Consider the following 21,099-nt stretch of genomic DNA (forward strand, 5'->3'; position numbering starts at 1 on the left):
AGAGGTGATGATGATGATGATGAGGATGCAGGTAAGCCTTATGCATATTCTGTCATTTAGATGAATTGTATACTTCTCATATGAATCCTAATGTCTGCGTTACTCATCCATGTGCAGAGGGGAATAGCAGGTTATGCGTCTCGGTGAGAGACTACTACTGTTACATGCTCCAGACACGACCTGGGATATTCAATCCCATACTCTGTGGAGCACGATTGCTCCAGCAATGGGGGTGGACATGTACATCAAGATTGAGAGTTGTAGGTTGAAATGGTACAGGAAGAACCAGACAAAGATCCGTGCCGACCTGTATAAAGGAGTTGTTGATGCAATTACATCCGGGGAGACCGGGGCAAGCGCTGTTGGAGTAAGGATAGTGCTACCTGGAACGTACCCAGGTGGCGACCGCGACATGAAGCGGAGGCATATGGATGCCATGGCAATTGTCCATACCTACGGGAAGCCTGACATCTTCTTGACCATGACCTGCAACCCTAACTGGGAAGAGATAACGAATGAGTTGTTTCCTGGTCAGACAGCGCAAGACCGACCTGATCTTGTGCCTCGTGTGTTCCATGGCAAGCTAGAGGCTATGAAAGAGATGTTGTTCAAGAAGAATATCCTGGGTGTTGTTGTTGCACATGTATACGTAGTCGAGTTCCAAAAGAGGGGCCTCCCCCACGCACACTTTTTGTTGATCATGGATTCTGCCTATAAGCTTGTCGTTCCAGAGCAGTACGACCGACTCATTTCTGCCGAGCTCCCAGACAAGCAAAAGTATCCTGAACTCCACGCCTTGGTGGTGAAACATATGATGCATGGACCATGCGGTGCTCTCAACCCCAAAAATGTTTGCATGCAACAGAACGAGTGCAAGTGCAGATACCCGCGGTCGTTCAATGAAAACACGGCACAGGGCAAGGACTCATACCCTGTTTATCGTCGTCGAGATAATGGTCGGCAGGCTAAGGTCCGAGGTAAAATGTTGGACAACAGATGGGTTATGCCGTATAACCCTTACCTTCTGCGGATGTTCAATTGCCACATCAACGTTGAGGTTTGCTCCAGCATAAAGGCCGTCAAATACCTTTACAAGTACATATACAAGGGCCATGATAGGGCTTCTTTCAGCATCGACCAGCCCGATGCTGATGGTAACATTGATGAGATCAAAAGATACGTAGACGCGAGGTGGGTTACTCCTTCAGAGGCGATGTGGAGGATATTTGGCTTCCCCTTGTGTGCCAATGACCCGTCTGTCCTACAGTTTCCTCTTCATCACCCGAATATGCACAGGGTGGCATTCAATGAGCAAGCTCACTTGACCGACGTAGTCGCCTCTGAGAAAGCTTCCAAATCCATGTTGACAGAGTATTTCAAAGCTAACCAAAACCACCCGTGGGCTAGGAATATATTGTACAAGGATTTTCCTGGAAGGTTTACATGGCAGAAGGGTAAGAAGTATTGGAAAGAGCGGGTGGAGCGTTATCAGATAGGTCGAATTGTGTCTGCCAATCCTGCCGAGGGGGAGCGATACTATCTGCGTGTGCTGCTAAACCATGTTGCTGGCAAGACATCCTATGAGGACCTGCTCACCGTGGACGGTAGGCTATGCGGGAGCTTTAGAGAGGCTGCCAAAAGGTTGGGACTCATCGAGGCAGATAACACGCTCGACGGCTGTCTTACCGAGGCAGAGCAGTGGGCGATGCCATGTTCACTCAGGAGGCTCTTCGCAACAATTTTGGTGCACTGTGAGCCAGGCGACGTGCGTGGTTTATGGGATAGGCACTTCGAGCCTATGTCTGATGACTATCGGCGATCACACACGTGCTCGATTGAGGTGGAACAGATGGTGTTGCTTGACATTAGGGGTATGTTGCAGTCCATGGGCAAAGACATAGCTGATTTCTCTCTTCCATGCATTGACGATGCATTCGACCCAACCGAGGGAGAGGCCAGAGAAGTGATCGAGGAATCCAACGTCGATTTTGACATCGACGACACTAAATTGGCTTCATCGCTAAACTTGGAGCAGAGGGTTGCATACAACGAGATACTAGCTTCTGTTGAACACGGTGATGGGGGTGTGTTCTTTGTTGATGGACCGGGAGGTACAGGGAAGACCTTCCTGTACAGGGTGCTGCTCGCCAACGTTCGAAGCGAGGGAAACATCTCTATCGCTACCGCGACGTCAGGCGTCGCCGCTTCTATCATGCCTGGAGGCAGGACTGCCCACTCGAGGTTCAAGATCCCATTGAGCTGCGACAATGGCGCCTCATGCACCTTCACGAAACAGAGTGGTACCGCTAAGCTACTGAGGATGGCCTCATTGATACTATGGGACGAGGCCACCATGACTAAGCGACAGGCGGTCGAGGCACTGGACAACAGCATGCGCGACATCATGGGAAGACGGGACCGACCCTTTGGAGGAAAAACTGTTGTGTTTGGCGGGGACTTCAGGCAGGTGCTTCCGGTCGTCAGGAGGGGGTCCCGGGGTCAGATAATCGATGCAACCCTTCGAAGTTCACACCTCTGGAAGGGTATGCGCCAGCTAAGGCTCGTCACCAACATGAGGGCTCATAATGACACCTGGTTTGCGGATTACTTGCTAAGGGTAGGCAATGGCACCGAGGAAGTTGACGATCAAGGAAACATACGACTCCCTGAAGATATTTGTGTGCCGTCTACAGGCGAGGGTGACGACCTGGAGAAGCTGATTGACCATGTGTTTCCGAGACTAGATGACAACATGTCCGATCCGAATTACATGACTTCACGCGCAATCCTCTCCACCACGAACGACAACGTCGACAAGATAAACATACGCATGGTAGAGCGTTTTCGGGGAGAAGAAAGTAATCTACCATAGCTTTGACAGTGCAGAAGACGACCCGTATGGCTACTACGCTCCCGAGTTCCTAAATGGATTGACTCCCAACGGTCTGCCTCCGCATGCACTCAAACTGAAGCTCAACTGCCCCGTCATACTTCTGAGGAACATTGATCCGGCTAATGGTCTGTGTAATGGGACGAGGCTTGTGGTGCGAGGTTTCGAGAGGAACGCCATCGACGCAGAAATCGTGATCGAACAACACGCAGGTAGGAGGGTATTCCTTCCTCGAATACCCCTATGCCCGTCTGACAATGACATGTTTCCATTCAAGTTCAAGAGGAAGCAATTTCCTGTAAGGCTTAGCTTTGCTATGACGATTAACAAGGCTCAAGGCCAGACGATTCCGATTGTTGGCGTGTACCTACCTAATCCTGTGTTCTCTCATGGTCAACTCTATGTCGCACTGTCTCGAGCCACCGCAAAGAGAAACATAAAGATCCTCATTGAGAAGGAGAAGGAGAAGGAGAATGCCAAGAAGCAAAGCGGTAAACCTAAGAAGCGAAAAAGACCTGCCTTGTCCTTACAAACCTCGATGAAGAACATCGTCTATAAGGAAGTCCTTATAGGCTGAAGTCCGCTCTTAAGAAGCTGGCGGGTTTTGAATAAGATAAAGGATTTACTCTTTTGCTACAGACAATTTGGTGCTCTTCCGTGTTCTTGTACAAATATTTATCTTTTGATGTTAGCAACTGATTATGTTTATTCAACAAGTCAAATATTAATAATATTGCCTCGGATTTGTGACTTTGCAAGTTGCCAATTTTTCCTGTATGTGACATTATTTCTCCTTTTGCCGGATTGCATGTATATTATTCTTTTGTTGTTTTGTAATCAATCATCTACTACATCTAAACTAGGCTTTTTTTCCTACATAAGTATTGCACACTGCCTGGGTCACTCTGTTGTTGTAAAATTCACTGGAGTGTTCTACATTAGAGAAATATTTATGATGCGGCCCCAAAGCAGGCACAGTCAATGTTATTTATTTTTGTCCTGTATAGTCTCTTATTTGCCTCTTATTTGAATTTTATAATCCTGGCTTTTCAATACATATCTAAACAGACATGATGTGTTTCTAACTACTTAGTTGCAGGTTTGGCACAAGTAAACGGATGGATGCGTGTTGACATCTTCATGATCTCACAAATATTTCCAGTAGTATTATTTTCCTTTCATTGTGCCATATTCTGTCAGTTGCTTTTCCTATTGCGTGTATCTTGCAGATAAATAAGAGTTTTAATGAATTGTTGGAACCTGGACAGTACGACAATTTATAACCACCTATTATTCTGCCACGAAATGTCCATTTTATAGCATATCAGGTGCGCTTCTTTCTGTTCGTGCCTTCAAAATATCAAACCAGAGGACATCTACTAATATATTTTTGTAGCTCTGTTGCTTCCGATGGTACATGAGCTATCACTGTGGTTCATCTACTAATATATTTTTGTAGCTCTGTTTGCATGTGAACATTGTATACATGGCATGTACTATGAAAGAACAGTATGTACATGTCGGTATATTTTTTTCTATGTCACAGACATCTGATCCTATCGTTCTCCCTATATGTCGTCCAAACACATCTATATGAACCTATATGTCGTAAAAGTGCATATGTACTTCTCAGTTCTTATAGAGAACGAAAACTGGGTGGCACGCATTATCAGAGTTGTGTATAATCATTTAGGGAAATGTCAAAAAGTAAAAATCCCGTGAATTGGGAATAGAGAAATTCAAGTAGGTAGGAAGTAATGACATACCAAATGATAAAGAATAGCACCACTGCAGCTACAAAATCGCAATCGTTTGCTCAAAGCTCTGAACTCAATTCATCCTGAAAAACATAGTCATCTGAAGTCAGAGTGCATGATAGTCGGATGGGACAAAATCAATTGACTGTCTAAAACCTTCCATAGGGGACATACAAATATTTTGCGGTATATAGGTTCCTACTGACAGTTCAAGAAATGCAAACATATAGCACTATTATGTTAAATAGGTCACCCTAAACCATGCTATAGATTAACCATGTTCATGAGCCCAAGCATAATGACTACCCGTACCAAGCAAAAAATAGGACCTTGGAGATATGTAATGTAAAGTCAAAAATAATAATTATCATGCTTTCCTTTTGTTCCCTGAATCGATATTTTTAGAAAGCAAAATGGAAATACAAGGCACACATCATTAAGAAAGAGATGGTCATATTCTAATATTAACTCCTGCTCATTGTGGACAGAAGGCTATGTGGTAGAGCCAGCAGCCGACCAAAGCACCTGTATTAGGAGGGGATTTGTTACCTCGATGTGTTGATAAGGCAATGGATTGGTCATGTCCCACAGGATCACGCAGCGGACGTAGTCATTGACACATTGGGGAATCGGCTCGGGCTGGCCACTTCGTGGAAATCGACGGCGCGGCAGCACACTATGCTCGGCTGGGGTAAAGAACATCATGCGGTGAAATCTAATTATCTGGATGACATGATCTAATTACACAAAATAAGATATCTTAATGGTTTTGTTAACTCAGATTATAAATCATAAAATTTATAAGAGGTAGCAAATTGTAAAAGAGACAAAGTTCGACAAATCACCTCTTTTCGTTCCATAAATCATGTGTTGTCCATATCATATAGCTTGGAGGATAATATCTGCCCATAGAAATGTTCAGAAAGAAGAAAAATGTTATTATTGACAAAATGAAATGTCAGAATGAAATATATTCAGAGCTCGAATGAAATCAGCAAAGTAAATAAACCCCTTTTCTTTAGATAATCAAAAAGGTCAGAGTAATGGACCACACATGACAATAACCAGCATAGTTAACTTCTACTATATCATCTATCCCCAACGTATATATAACAAAACAGTATAGAGAGGTCGGATAGGACTGATATATTAACTTCCACATCAAAGATCTGTGTCAACACACACATCCGATTGACCTTGTCCAAGGCCAAAAGAACAGTAAGAAAATTGGGGAATGACAAGATAACTGATTTGAACATGCAGGACATTGTTACGTTCCTCACACGCAGAGGAACAGACTAACAATCAAGCAGGCAAGTAAATAAATATGAGGTAACAATATTATGTTTTTCGTTCAGCAGCTGGTCTGATAAAAAAAATAGTTGAAGAGTTAAGAAGAATATATATCCACTTGAGTGGTTCCTTGGCAGACGAACTTTTTTCATGGGGGTTGGCAAGCAAACTTAATTGTAAATGTAGGCAGCAATAGTATACAGTACCAAAGATATAACAGTGTCGATGTAGTAGTTGCGACTGTATCTCATCTAACAACAATTCAAAGAGAGAAAACATGTATGTACGAGCTCACTAGGAAATCAAACCATTAGTCAACGTGGAGCACCATGAAAAGAGTAAACTTTAACTGAAGAATTGTTTGTTTTATTCTCACGTTGGTATTCTTCAGATCTGCATTAGGCCAAATTACTTTTTTTAATCAATCTACCTTGCAAGTGAAGTGGACTTAACTTATGTTTACATGTAAAACTTAACATGTATTATGTTTAATTCGCTCTAGCAAATATTTCAAAAGCCCGTGGCAACCCTAATTCATGTTTATTTTTTGATGTTCTCTTTCTTGTTTGAACAAGGAAATGTAAGTAAATGTTACAGCTGGCACAAACTTGAATGAAGTGTTAATGCATTTGAAAAAAATAGTATTCAACATAGTTTTAAAAAAATTCCGTGTATAAGGAAATTTTAGAAGTGTTTTTGAAAAATGTACAATACGTGCATGTTAACTATTTTATTTGCTTCCTTTAAAAAAAATTAAGACAGGTTATCTTTCTTGTCTTGTAATAATATAGTAGGTTCTACTCACCGAATCACAAAATTGATCCCATTAATTAATATTTGATTGTGACCAAATCGGTCGATTTGTTTACCGATTTCGTATTCAGAGCTTCCTAGAAACGCTTATATATAGATCAACCGTTCCAGCGACCTTACCAGACCTCTCCATCCTCCTCTCACATGGCGTCATCCAACAGTTCAATTCACATGCTTCGTTGGCAGGAAGAAGAAAGTGAAGATTTCGGTGAACTGGAAGATCATGACGGCGCTACGCCGATGCGTCCCTTTGGTAAGGGTAACACACCAAAGCCAAAAAGGCTTAGGATGCATAATCACGTCGAGCCTATTAACCTGCCTATTAGTAGTAGATATCCCGTTACGAAAGACGATAGGAAAGAAGGTTTGGGGGACGGTTGGGGTACTAGCAACGATCAAATTCTGCAGGCAACCAAGGAGAGCAACAAGCTGATGCAAACTCTCATAAAGAAGATCAATCAGTTGGAACATATGGTTGTGAAGCACATGCAAACATGCGAGAAGAAGACGGAAATGCCTTGAAAGGAGCAATCATGAGGAGTTATACAATATTCTTTACAGCTTTTTATGTTTTATGTTTCAACGCTCCTTAAGAGCATTTTGCATTGTAATCGATTTGGAGTCAAACTATGAAAGTATGAATAAAGAACAGATATTGTTTCATGCTTGCTTTCTTACTCTCTGTTTTTTATCTTCCCTTTGAGATTTGTCGCCGAACACGCTATTTTTTTCTTTTTCTTATATGAATACGCGGTACAAATGCTGTAATCCGTACTTCCATCGAAATATTCTTTTTATTACAAATGGCATTTACTGCGTTTGTGCTATATTAACTAACTTACGTCACAAAACGCACAGGCTTCTCAATTAAGCATGCTGGTTTTGAAAGTGCGGCTGTTACTACACTGTGCATACAGAATCAAATTAAAAAAGAGACGCTAATTAAAAAAAGATCGAAGTTAGCTTTTCACGCGCATACTCAATTGTGCATGCAACCGCGACCAATGAATCAAGCCATCAAAGACCGACTGAACAAATTATTACTATTGCTAATAACTTTGATTTAATTTTTTGTTACTATTTTAAAATGCCCGTAAAACATTCGTTGCAAAGTAACAGAACGACGTCTCATCACATGTTATAATATCAAATATGTTGGGATTTTTTTAAAAAACATATAGTATAATAAAAGCTGAGTAAATAATCGATTTTTGAAATTGATTACATGTTGGTAATTAATGGTAATATATTTAATCGACGAAATATTGGCGAATCCATGGTAATATATTAATTGCGTGACTACACTTACCTTAACGCACTATCACCTTAATTATTTTGATATATCTAATTATTGCGTTCCTAACTAAAAATCTGAAGTCATCATTATATTCCCGCAGTTTGTTATATTGAATATAGGGGATTCACAGGCGAATAGGAAACAATGATACTGGTGAGATAATTGACATGATTTCGATCAGATTAAGAATCTAAAATATCTATAAATAATTAATTGATTCAAAAAGTTTTAGCAATAAATTTTTTGTTGCCAAAGAACTCTCATAACTTACTATTTATAATAGTTTCGATAGTAGAGGTTTTTTTGCTAGACGGCCACATGCAAATAATTGAAAGAATTTTGATTTTCCCGCCTGTGGGCCCCTTGGACTATATATGTAAATGCCACTACCCGTGCCCGTGCGCCTCTCTATCTTTCTTTAACACTTCATCCATTAGCTCCCTGACCATGGTGATACCGTACAGCTCGAGGCCCTCGAGCAGGGTGATGGCGAATCCACCGGATCCCATCATGCCTCTGCCTACCATCCCTCCAATGAACAGGCAAGTGTACAGATCGTCATGCACGCTTATCTGACATCACCGTTTGTTTATCCCATCATTTCGTATTATTTTATGTAGGTACCTGAATTTTCAAAGTGTACAGATGGAACATATCTATCAAAGATGTTGGATAATTCGAGCTAAGGTGATGTGGAAGTCCCATATCAGGGTGCATGCAATGGGAAACCCATACTTTCGTTGCATACTTCTGGACCAGGAAGTATGAGATTAGTTATCACTAAATATAGCAACCTTTTTTAATGTATATACACATGTGTTCTAAAGTCTTGTTATCTGAATTTTTAAATATTTCTAGGGAACAAAGATTGAAGCAATTGCCTTCAGCAACCAAGCTTATCGATTCAACGACATTCTGCAGACCGGGCTAACATATGACTTCAGTCACGTCAGGATAAACCCCACGGAAATGCTAGATGGTCACTTCTGGTATCTATGCATGGAGTTTGTCATTGAACTAAATGCTATAACCAGGGTTAGGACATCGGTGCACAGTATTGCATCGACAATCTGTCCACCATTTTTCCCACAACTTGGTGCCATATCCTTGCTACGGGACAAAACCATTACCGGTGCAACATCTTTTAGTTTGTTTTTGCATATTTATCGATTTAACATTTTGTCTCACCCAGACTTAATTTTTTCCAGATGTTCTTGGTATTCTTGTCTATGCTGGTAGGATACAACATAGGTGGGATTCAGTATATAGACGGCAGGTCCATTTTGTTGAGATAGGCATCATGAATTTTCGGTAAATTCCAATCAGTACTTGAGGTTTTATATGATTATTAATATTTGATAGTTGCCTACCATCAACATATCTTTATCATTCCAGACGGGAGATACTGTTTATACGCCTAAGTCAAGAACATGCTGGTCGTCACTTGTACCACTTGCAGAGCATTGAAAATTTGTTCAAGAAAATTGCAGTTACGTACATACAGGTAAACCGGAGGGATAAGTGCATGGAGACTATGAGGGAGAGCATATTCTTGTTCTCCCCCAACATTAATGATGATGTTCATCATCTTCAAGGTAAGTTATATAAACTATTTCGATTTTTATGGCTTTTTGTTCTTTTCTGTATTACGATGTTATTAGTACTAACAAATTGTTTTTACGTAGATATCCACGAAGCCTGCTTAATGACACTTGACGAAACACTATCATACGTCAATGCTGCAGTTGTAGCCAGGAAAAATGGACAGTAGATGACTTTGTTTTTCAACACGGCTCAATAAAAAGCTCGTTTCCCTCGGTCCTTTTATCTACATTTGGAATAATAATGTATTCACACAGAACAATCATTTCTGTTAAAGTGTGTTTTCTTTTTGCTTGTCAACTCTAAGTGTAGCCATTATGGTAGTATGTATTATTTGTACGCGTACTTAATTCGGGATATCTGGTTTTATACAAAGGTTGATTTTTTTCGATTAGTTGAGATTGAACTGTAAATATGTCATGCCTTAGGAACAAAATATTCAACTATAAAAAAGGAGAAAGATCTGATACGCCCCCGTCACGTTTTTTATAATTAGAAAAAATCATCTACGTCTTAAATACAACTTGATATATTTGGCAAGCAATAAAAAGCATTAAAAATATATCCGTTTATATATATGCTGCATCGACATCCTAATTGCCAAGACACCTCAGTGAACGATCACTCACGCGTATCGATCAGCGATGGAGCCCATCATTGGAAACAATGCGCCGGCGATCCCTAACTTTTGGCAATTGTTTATACACATATTTTAGCCTATTAGACTATTATTTAGATTACAATTGTGCCACACCCCTAGCTTTTGTACCGATGAACAGTTCTCACTGCCTAATTTTGCAATGCAAATTAAAATGCATGATTAGCACGTAGTGCTTTCCTGATCATTTTTTTCAGTGTATTTAAGTGAACAAATAAATTCATTAATATTTCATCGTTATTGTATACGTCGTTAATTTTCTTTTGCTGTAGCTAATCTCGTATCGTATAACTTCATCCATACACGCACTGTTATACGATACGATGTATACTTTATTCTTTAGAAATAATCACATTCCAGCTATAGAATAGTAAATAAACATATGAAGGTCATACGGCACGTACCTTGCATATATTATTTAATCCTGAAGTTGTCCTTGATCTTCCTCTCTCGCCGTTGCCTTAAATTCCAGCTAGCGATTAAACGCTGATTATTTTTTATTTGTTCCTGAATAGAGTAAAAAAATGATATATGCATGGTTTTTCTTATTGATCAGTACCCTACAGTACACAACTAGAACCACGTTAATAGTAGATATGTTAGCTAGCGATTAACTTTATCTAAATAGAATAGACATATGGGTAAGTAAATTAAATTAAAAGAGGCACTAACGAATGATTCATAGGATGAAAAAAAGCAATATGCATCTCAATTGGTGTTATATAAAAAAGAGTAATCTCAAGATTTGTTAGCTGATTTACATCGAATTTTGTATTCCTCCTATTTTTCTGGCACAAGTAAGATTATTATTACGTACTTTGTAAACTCTTTATTGATGGAAAAACATATCAATATGTTTATTAGCTGTGTATATCTTGAAAATATTATGCAGAGATTTTATAGTCAGAAAGAAGCAAATTGGCATTGAATTAATGATAAGTAATTTAATTTTTTGGTAAGTTAATATGTCTGACATCTTTTCTAAATTATTAATAGGTGTGTATTTGATATGAAAAGGAAACAGATCCTTGCCATACAGAAATATTAACGGCATGACTGGATCAAGGCATGATCTGATACCCAGATGTCCTCCGCATGGCATACTATATATATGTTAACATTAAAATACTATGCCATCCCTCCTCTCCCTCCTTACTGTCCCTTCGCCCAGACCAGGAGGATGATTTGCGAGGACTACGTTGTGTAAGCAAGAACCATCAAGAATTGGAGTTCCTCTCGGTATGTCAATTTCTGGATCTTTCTCTTATATAATAGCGTGTTATTTATTAGATTAATAGTTTTTATATGTTTAGTTATACCATCAAATCCCAGAGAAAGAACACCATTGCAGATTATGCAAGCTTATATAAATATCATACCCAATTAAATTGTTTGTAGTGGGCTGGAACTACTTATAAATTGTTTATACACATATTTTAGCCTATTAGACTATTATTTAGATTACAATTGTGCCACACCCTTCGCTTTTGTACCGATGAACAGTTCACACTGCCTAATTTTGCAATGCAAATTAAAATTCATAATCTTAAATACTTTTTATGTTGGAATACGGTTCAATAATTTAGTGAACAGTCCTAAGTTTAACAACAAGCTAAGTAAGCATAACAATTTACCAGAGATTCCTTTCCATTTTATGACCTCATTGTTTTATCCATGCCTGTCTTCTAAGTCCATATTACTGATTCCATGAAGTAGCTGTCAGCCATAATATGTAGGCCTTGGGAATATCTGTCACGAGAAATGTAAAACTGTTATGGTATGTACATGTCTTCACTAGGCACTTGCATGTATGTAAATAGCTACAAGTAATAGATGAATACACCTGTTAAGTTTTCCTATTGGAAAATATAAAATATTTAAAAAATGTTCTAAGAGAGACAATTGTTTGAATTTTTACAATCAAAAACGAATTTTATTTGTAACAGAGTCATATTCCGAAGAGATGTTTCATGATGATTCACATGGGTCATAGGGAAGAACAAATATTGATGATGATAGTATTACCAGGTCGTACTTAATACGCATATCAATTGCTAGCAAACTAAATATTCACAATCATGTGAAAAAAGTAGGCAATGTAAACTTTCAGTAAGAGATACAATAGTGTGGAATCAGCAAAGTTTATGTAACCATTCAAAATGACAGTTAGAAAGTATATTTATTTTATTTATCCATGGCAATCATCAAATGTAAACTTAATATTTTTTTGCTGGTAAAAGGTTAAATGGTTTTAAATTACAAGAAGATCAACAGATTATTTCGTGCACTCAACTTCTCCAATATTGCTCCATTATCTTTCTTCCCTTTGCTCTGTTTAGTCCCTTCATGAAAATCACAGTTAGTAGGAAAAAAATAATTAGTAAACTGAAGAAGCTTATCTCGAGAGATAATTTATGCATGTCAAAATGCAGTACTTTAAGAAAAACTTGCAATTGATATAATAGACTTGAGTTATGTACAATAGCAACACCAATTATAATTTTTTTTAAACTGACCAAAACTGGGTGATTGTCTCTCAATGCAATATTTAAGAGTGTTCTTTTAATTACAAAGCAGTACTACCATCACATGTAAGTTTTAGACCCTCGCGCAAAAAGCATCATGATTCATAGTTAAGTTCAGTATTGTTCAGACTACCACAGATCTTCCAAACAAAACAACAAAAAATTCAACTGGTCAATTTTTTGAGTGAGCAAGGCATAGTTTGGCAGTATAATTTAAGTAAGAACTGAACTACTGTGAAACCACTATTTTTTGAGTAGTGGGCAACAAATACTCTGGATGCTAAAAAACATACATTTTCTAAGTACTGTCAAGTCCACCGAAGTGTTTTGCTGGTATTGTTTTCCTACAGTTTTTTCTAGATAACTACTTCATGGCCAAATAAATTAGCATCTGCTAACTTAGCTTCGCCTAAGCAACATGTTGGAAGGATTAATCAGTGTGTGCTAACGGATTCCGGCTTAGTCAAAAAAAACCAAAATACTTCACTCCCAAACGCACCCTAACTGGACTTCAACACACATAGCAGTAAATGTACTCCATCATCGTTACACCCTCACATAGCATAGACAAATAATGAAATGGTTATTGATAGTTAACCAGACACGCGACTGTATGAAATCAATGTGAACCAGTCATTTAAGTCGATATTTTGTTCTCACGTACCTGCTCCCATGCCTTTTAACATATTGGTGCTGTAGGAGTTGTAATTGTCGTCCCCCGGCTCCATCTCTCTGCTCTCAGTGCTCGTTCTCAACACCGCATGACACACATCTCGGCTCACACACAGAAATTTTTTGATTAGTTTTATTGATAGGCAGACTGAGAACCTAACTACTGAACCCTCTTCCCAAACGTTGAAGAAAGCAGTTTGCTAATTTTGTTAATTACAAGTCAGATCAAAATATAATGTTTAATCCAACTGAAAAATCTTGTGGAAGATCTGACCAAGTATTTTGTAGACAACTGCATGTACAAATACTATATCACATAATAACAGGTAGCTTTGACTACTTTTACAAATACTGAATTATGATAGGGTGAACATGATGCAGACGTACCATATAATATTCAAAGAATAAGCAGATATGTCTGCATGAGATATTTGATGCATGGGGGTGGGGTGGTTAAGGAGGAGCTTACTCATGATGAGCAGCCAGGCATGCAAGTAATAACTTGATTTGTGGCCGTCGTCCGTGCATTGCCGAGACAGAGCTTGGGGTAGGCTGTCTCCCTCTCATCACAAATCTCCATCAACCTGGGGTGGGCGGTTGCAAAGAAATCATCAAAGCCGCGTGGTCGATAGACGACGGAGGCTGCGGCGTTGAAACATGATTGCGGCGTCAAATGGAAAGGGCCGGGCACCCGCCTGACTTACTTGAGCACGTGCTTGGTTCAGTTCATGGCGACGACAAGGCGGAGCGGACAGGAGATGAGAGATATGTGGCATCGGATGACGATGGAACAAGGGGACTGGCGCTCGCTCTGCTCGCTACAGATAGCAGTAATCCAGTCCATCATCATTACACACACAAAAATATGGTGTAAACCGAAATGGCCATGGGGGGAGCTGCTTACCAAGGAGATGGTCACGTTGACCTTGCTTCTCAACTCCATCAACGCCGGATCCGCGCTACTCTCCTGGCGCATCAGGTCGTCCGTCGAGGAGGAATAACACCCGTCGCCCGCTAGATCTACGGTGCGACCGTCATCGCATGGATTCGAGCGATTCGATGAGAGCCGTGGTCGTCGGTTTTGCCGCCGTGGGGGCGAGAGCACAGACAGTACAGTGGGTGAGGGGAAGGAGAGTGGAGAGGATGCCGCCGCCGTCGGGTCAAGAGCGGCGGGAGTGGAGTGAGGTAGGGGAAGGAGAGTGGTTAGGTGTTTGTGTGACAGATCCGCCGGCGGTCGGAGTTGTGCGGCAGCCGGCTGGCCGATGCAGGCGGCATTGCTGCGGGGGAGGGGAGAAGTCAAGGGTTGGGATGCGGCGGGGGAGGGGAGAAGTGGATAGGAAAGTAGTTGTTGACACTCTCAACGTGCATGGGACAGATCCGGCGGGACGGCGGCGGCGCATGGGACAGATCCGGCGGGACGGCGGCGGCGCATGGGACAGATCCGTCGCTCGGCGGGCTTAGTCTCCCGGCTGGCGGTCGGAGTTGCGCGGCGGCTGGCGGTCGGAGTTGCGTGGCTGGTGGATGCAGTCGGCGTTGCTGCGGGTGATGGGAGGCGTCGAGACTTGTGATGCGGCGGGGGAGGGGAGAAGTGGAAAGGAAAGTAGGTGTGGAAGTGAGTTGGTGGAGGGGATAAATGAGTGTGGCTAGGGTTGCAGTGCGGCGGGGGAGGGCAGACGGCTAGGGTTTTGTAGCCTGTCTTGTGGGTTGTCGGGTCGGGCTGTGATCCAGCTTGGGCCTGGCTGGGCCGGTGAGGCCAGCACGTGTGCCTGGCCCGTGTGATCCTGGCCGTGGTGGATATCTAATTTTATGCTTACGTGCAAATTGTGCTCGACGTTAGAAATGCTATCCTGACATTTGTACTAATTTATTAAAAGAAATCTTATATATTAAATGTATAGGAAACTCATATAAAAAATATATATGTTATTAAATATGATTAATAAAAATAATTCTGAATACTAATTGTATGACAATAAAAGAGATAGGAAAAAATTATAATACTTTGTTGTAGAAGTTTTGTTTGCAAGTTTCTGTAATTTTTTTTGGCTAATTTTTCATGTCCTATATAAAAAAGATAAGGTAGGCGGCGTGGTAGGTGGAGAGGCGGGGAGGTGGGCCGTCGGGTGGGGAGGTGGAAAAAAACTTTTCAAACACAATTATGAAAAAGCGAACAATTTTTTCAAACACAATTTTTTTTTAATTTTGAGAAGAAACTTTTAAACAAATAATAATTTTGAGCAAATTTGGGACCACGAACAGTTTTTGAATCTTTAAAAAACATTCGAAAATGAGAACCATTTAAAAAAACCGAACAATTTTGGAAGCGTGAACAGTTCTTTACAAGCACAAACTTTTTTTGAATATTGAGAACAAACTTTGAAAATCGTAACCTTTTCAAAAAATCCATAATATTTTCATAAACGTGAACAATTTTTTAAAATATGAACATTGTATTAAACTTGAGAACTAATTTCAATAAACAATAACTATTTTTGAAACTCCAGTACAATTTTTGAAAATCCAGTACAATTTTTGAAAAGTCAGAACATTTATTGGTAAATCCATAAAAATTTTATAAAAAGCAAAAACATTTTTTGAATTTGAGGAACAAATTTTGAAAATACCTAACATTTTTTGATAATATATATATCAGTTTTCTTTAAAAAGCAATAACACTTGCATAATTTGAAAAAAATATTATGAAATATCAAAACATATTCTAGAAATCAAGAACATTTATGTAAAAAGCAAATATATTTATCAAATATCATGAACATTTTTTGAAAATTCTGACCATTTTTTTAGAAACATGGGGTATGACATTTATTTAAACAACATATATTTCTAATAATATCAAATAGATTTTCTTTTTTGCATAGAAATAAGTTGTGTTACAAACATTATTATTTTTATTATATACTACATATAATAATATGATGCAGTAGGAAATATCATTTATATTTCATCATATATATTTCATCATGGTATACTTGTTATTAATGCTGGGATGTTTTTTTTGTAATTATTTTTGTACCTCACAAAATGATATTAAACAAAAAAAATTGTAATTTTTTATTTGTAATTAAAAAAAATTGTATATATATAAACATGGTTCATAAAAATAAATATGTTTATGCTTGTTACATATATTAAGGGTATCACAAAAAAACATAGAAAAAGCAAATAAAGTTTGTTAATGTTGGGTTGTTTGTTTTAGTTTTTGTTTGTCAATTTTCCATAGCCTATCATTTAATTTAAAATAGTTTAAGCAATTTCAGACGCCTACTAACTTATATGAACATTATAGTTAGTTGTTTTCCCCGAATTGTTCTGTTTGTAAAATGATTTAAGCAGCATATTTTTCTAATATAACCAAATGCTTTTCTTATTATCAGATAAAACAATTGTTTTAGTTTCAGATACAGTTCTATTATATATTATATATAGTTTTATGATGCAGTCAAAAATATTAAATATATTTTAGCATAGATATAAATTGATGGGTTCCGACATACGCACTGATGCAACGATGACAGACCGCACTGAAACACCGCGAGAAGAGGTGCATATAGCTAACCTTACTCTGCATCTATATTATATACGATAAAATGAATGGTGTATTTATATTTTTATTTTTTCAGAATATAGTATACATGGATATGGACTCTGGAGATGCACGGAAAGAATCCATTAAGGGTTCAGATGCAATGTCGCTGCAAGGGGCCGGAAATTCACAACATAATCACGTCGAAGAGGTTATATCTGATAATAAACCAAAAAAGGATGCTAATTTACATGTTATCCCACAAGGTATTTTTTTATATTATTATCAACATTTTTTTGTGATATTGCCTTTTGTATTCAACTAATTTGGTTTTTATTGTTTACTAAGCTGGCTTACCTTTTTATGAATTTCATAGACTATGTTTGTACCCCTAGAGATATTACAGTCATCGAATCAATCAAGTCTGCCCCTAAGAATGCCCAGTTTGTGGACATTGGAGATGCCTTGTTAGCAACTGACGATTTGGAATGCCTTATTAGAAATGACATGTTCTTACATGACGGTGTAAGACCTATTGCACAAACTTTGTAATTAATTGATTATATATAATATCATAATTTATAAATATAATCTAAATATTGTTTGCAGGTGATAAATGCTTACATATATTGCATGCTTGCTCACGGTCATCTACAAGACAGGGCGGGTGAAAAGGTACACATTATTAGCACATTTGTATCGGGCCAGATAAAAAAAGATGGGGAAAGAGACATAGACCCATCAAAATATCATCACATTGTGTGTCATGTTAATACTTATCTACAACAAGATATGGTTAGTTTTTTTCTCGTAATCCATGCATATAATTATGGATTGTTTTTATTTAGTTCATATGTTTAATGATTTAATAATAACTATATCTAATTGTGACTGTGACTTGTATCTTATTTACACCAGTTATTCATTCCGATTAACATGCCGGGCTACCATTGGTATCTAGCAGTTGCCAACGCCAAAAAACGAGAGATCCAAGTATTGGACTCACTTGGTGAGAATGTCAAACGCAATGACCTTGCTACTACGGTAACTATCTATTTTTTTCTCATCTTAGCATTTATTTTGTTTGACTTCATCCTTAGCATTTCTCATATATATATATATATAGTTACTAGGGCTCGAGAAATGGCTGAAACTTGCAGAGCATTGTCCGGAGTTTATCAGAGGTCATAAGTGGCCTGATCTCAATGTTACAAAATGGACGGTTGTAGAGCAAATTCAGGAGGCAATACAAACCGATGGGTAAGCACTTGTTACAATGGTTTGTTTTTAGAATCATCTGTGTGATATTCTAAAGCATTATTTTATAATATTATAGCGTATCATGTGGATTGTTTATGCTAAATTTTATGGAATACTGGACATCACATGGACTGTCAGACCAGTTTACGCAGGTATTTCAGTTTTATATATTATCTCATAATTTTTTATCAAAATATCTTATAAATTGTTTTCATATTTTTTTTGTAGGAGGATATGAAACATTTTCGACAAAAATTAGCAATTATTTTGCTCGATTCAGAGCTTAATAAGCTAAAAGGATGTCCCATGTACCATCAACCTCTCAACGAAGAAACTTTAGCTAATTCTGATCTTGAGATCCTGGATAATCCATCTGACGTGGTCGAAGACAAACGTCCCGCCCCAATCACTATCATTCCCACGGACCAACGTGAAATACTTGTCGGCCTCTGCAACTACATCATGTCGATCAATGATGCTGGGTGTTTGGAGTAAGTATCATGTATCAATATTTAATGTGCGGATGTATATTATTGTTCTTCTTACCATCCAAATTACAGGAAGGTATGGGTCCGGAGCTCCACACCCGATCCAATGAGCTTAAGTCTTAAGAAACTTCAGTGCATACTTAACATGGAGCAGCCCATGGACAATGATTGCTTCAACACCGCCGTGCTTATGCTGGCATGTGACGAGGGATTATTGTTCACAGACCCTCCTATACACTACATGGATCTACGATTTTGTGTAAGTTACCGTAACTATTCATTCTAGGTGCCATTAGTATCAACATGTTGAAACAATATTTTTTCTTTTACTTAGTCCATGCTACTAGAGTCAACACGAGGTCAGAAGTTTTGTGAGAAGGAAACTATCCAGACGTTGGCAACATTATTTGATAGCTGGCCTGGGATGGAGACCGACATCTCATCTTGCAATAAGGTAAATAAAATATTTTGACCATTGTTATCATGGTTTGTTTTTGTTTCTAATAGCTCCACTTGTAGATTTATCTTCCCTATGCATCCATCGGCCGATACATCCTGTACATCATCGACAAAGAGGCACGTCGTCTATATATTATGGATCCTATTCAATCATCACAATCGTCAGAGAATAAAAACTTGAGGCATTCACTGAAATTAAAAAGTTTTTCAAGGGATTTCAAAGAAGCACTCGAAATAAAGCTGCCTGGGTGGAATTCTGATATATCTAAATGGCATCGTTTATTTCCGGCCGGTGTTCCAACGAGTATAGACGGGTAATGAATTCATAACAAGAATATTTACTTTTGTTATCATTATATTATTTATATTATTAATTGAAAGTTTTCCAGGAATGTGTCTAGCTATTTTGTTTTTCATTTTATGCTCTGGTGGAACGATAAAGAATTAGTCAAGCCGGTTTGCGCGGTGAGTATTGTGGGTTACATGTTTTAAGACCTTCGGCGTGAAATTTTCATACTAACTACATTTATTTTTTCTGCGGGATGGGTATGAATTGAGGAAGCATTTTTTATTATACTTGCTAAAACATCGTGGGAATGAAGCTAGAGGAAACTTTCCTGATATTGTGAAAGAATTTCTTAAGCGCATCATCTAGATATTAATATTTTTGTAATAGATGTTAAGTTGTAACATCACTCAGTTTGTTACATTGCAATAATGGACTTCAGTCTGTGTTATATTGTTTGTATGTGTGGATTTTAACATGTAACTCTGGTAAACTATTTCAAGAGCCCGTGATAACGCACGGGCACTCTACTAATATATATAGTGCCATAGTGGTGTTCTGCGGGGTGGTGGCGCGTTCAGCTTAACAGGCCCGTAGTCGTCGTTGAGCTTGCACGATCTAGGTCGGTGACTTGCCTAAACACTTGAGGTTTCCTCTCTTGCGTGTTATTTTCTATGTATATATATCTTTCGCCGGGAACATTTTCTATGTACATAGTGTTTACTTGCTTTTGAATCTACTAGGCTTCGTTTGATGTAACAAAATGTTGGTGGCCATGAATTCGGTATGCAGTAGTATTACTTTTTCAAGGCTTCGTTGGAACTTCTATTGCAAGCATCCGCCCATGGGGCTGGATTAGCATTTCTGTTGCAACATTGAGTTATTATTAAAGAAGGTAGCATACAAGATGGGGGAGCAGTTCCATTTGATGCAGCCCACCCTCATAGTCTGGAACATTTGCAATAAGACCTCGTGCTTAATGGAAACCGACCCAATACAATGAAATCACGATGGAGTAGACCGAGGGTTGATTTTGTTTAAACGTAAGATCTTTTTTGCAAACAATATTCGCAACACCATCTCTATCTTAATATTGTTCATCGTTTTGTCATCCAATGGTCCAAATTCGCACGATGCATTGGGTGCACAAGAAGTCACGTTTCACATGATATATTCTTCATAGCTCCAACCCATGCACATCCGCAAACTGAGCATAGCTCAGATGGTTAGGATCCTTACGGTGGAACCAGCCCACCAGAGTTTAAGTCCTAGACTTGACATTGGTGCTCGCATTTTCTGTATTTATTTCAGGTTTTTTAACGATGTTCATTCAGTAGGAGGAGATGTTCTCATCGACTACGAGACGCATGGTCATTTCGTTAATCTCATGATGTTGGGCCGACTCAGTGTCTCAAAGGTGCTAATAGGAGTTGGGTATGCGTGCATGCATTCATGGGCCCTTTTATGCAGACTTCCAAAATTTTGGTCCAAAAATTTTGCTGTAAAGAGGGCTGCCCACCCCTCATTTCCAACACTCAAATATGACTGATAACAA

At 38.8% G+C, this 21,099-nt stretch overlaps 1 protein-coding gene across 1 annotated transcript; it reads left to right on the forward strand.

Annotated features, from left to right (window-relative positions):
* The first annotated feature begins 226 nt into the window (after positions 1-226).
* LOC123497076 (uncharacterized) lies at positions 227-2,872 on the forward strand. The gene has a single exon (XM_045233007.1). It carries the CDS (start codon positions 227-229, stop codon positions 2,870-2,872), a length of 2,646 nt encoding a protein of 881 aa, XP_045088942.1.
* Positions 2,873-21,099: the final 18,227 nt, after the last annotated feature.

The sequence above is a fragment of the Aegilops tauschii genome, chromosome 2 (genome assembly GCF_002575655.3).
Source record: "Aegilops tauschii subsp. strangulata cultivar AL8/78 chromosome 2, Aet v6.0, whole genome shotgun sequence".
In the NCBI taxonomy this organism is placed as follows: Eukaryota; Viridiplantae; Streptophyta; class Magnoliopsida; order Poales; family Poaceae; genus Aegilops; species Aegilops tauschii.

Excerpts from the sequence above, each read along its gene's own strand:
- LOC123497076 (XM_045233007.1), top strand. The coding sequence starts at position 227 with ATGGGGGTGGACATGTACATCAAGATTGAGAGTTGTAGGTTGAAATGG.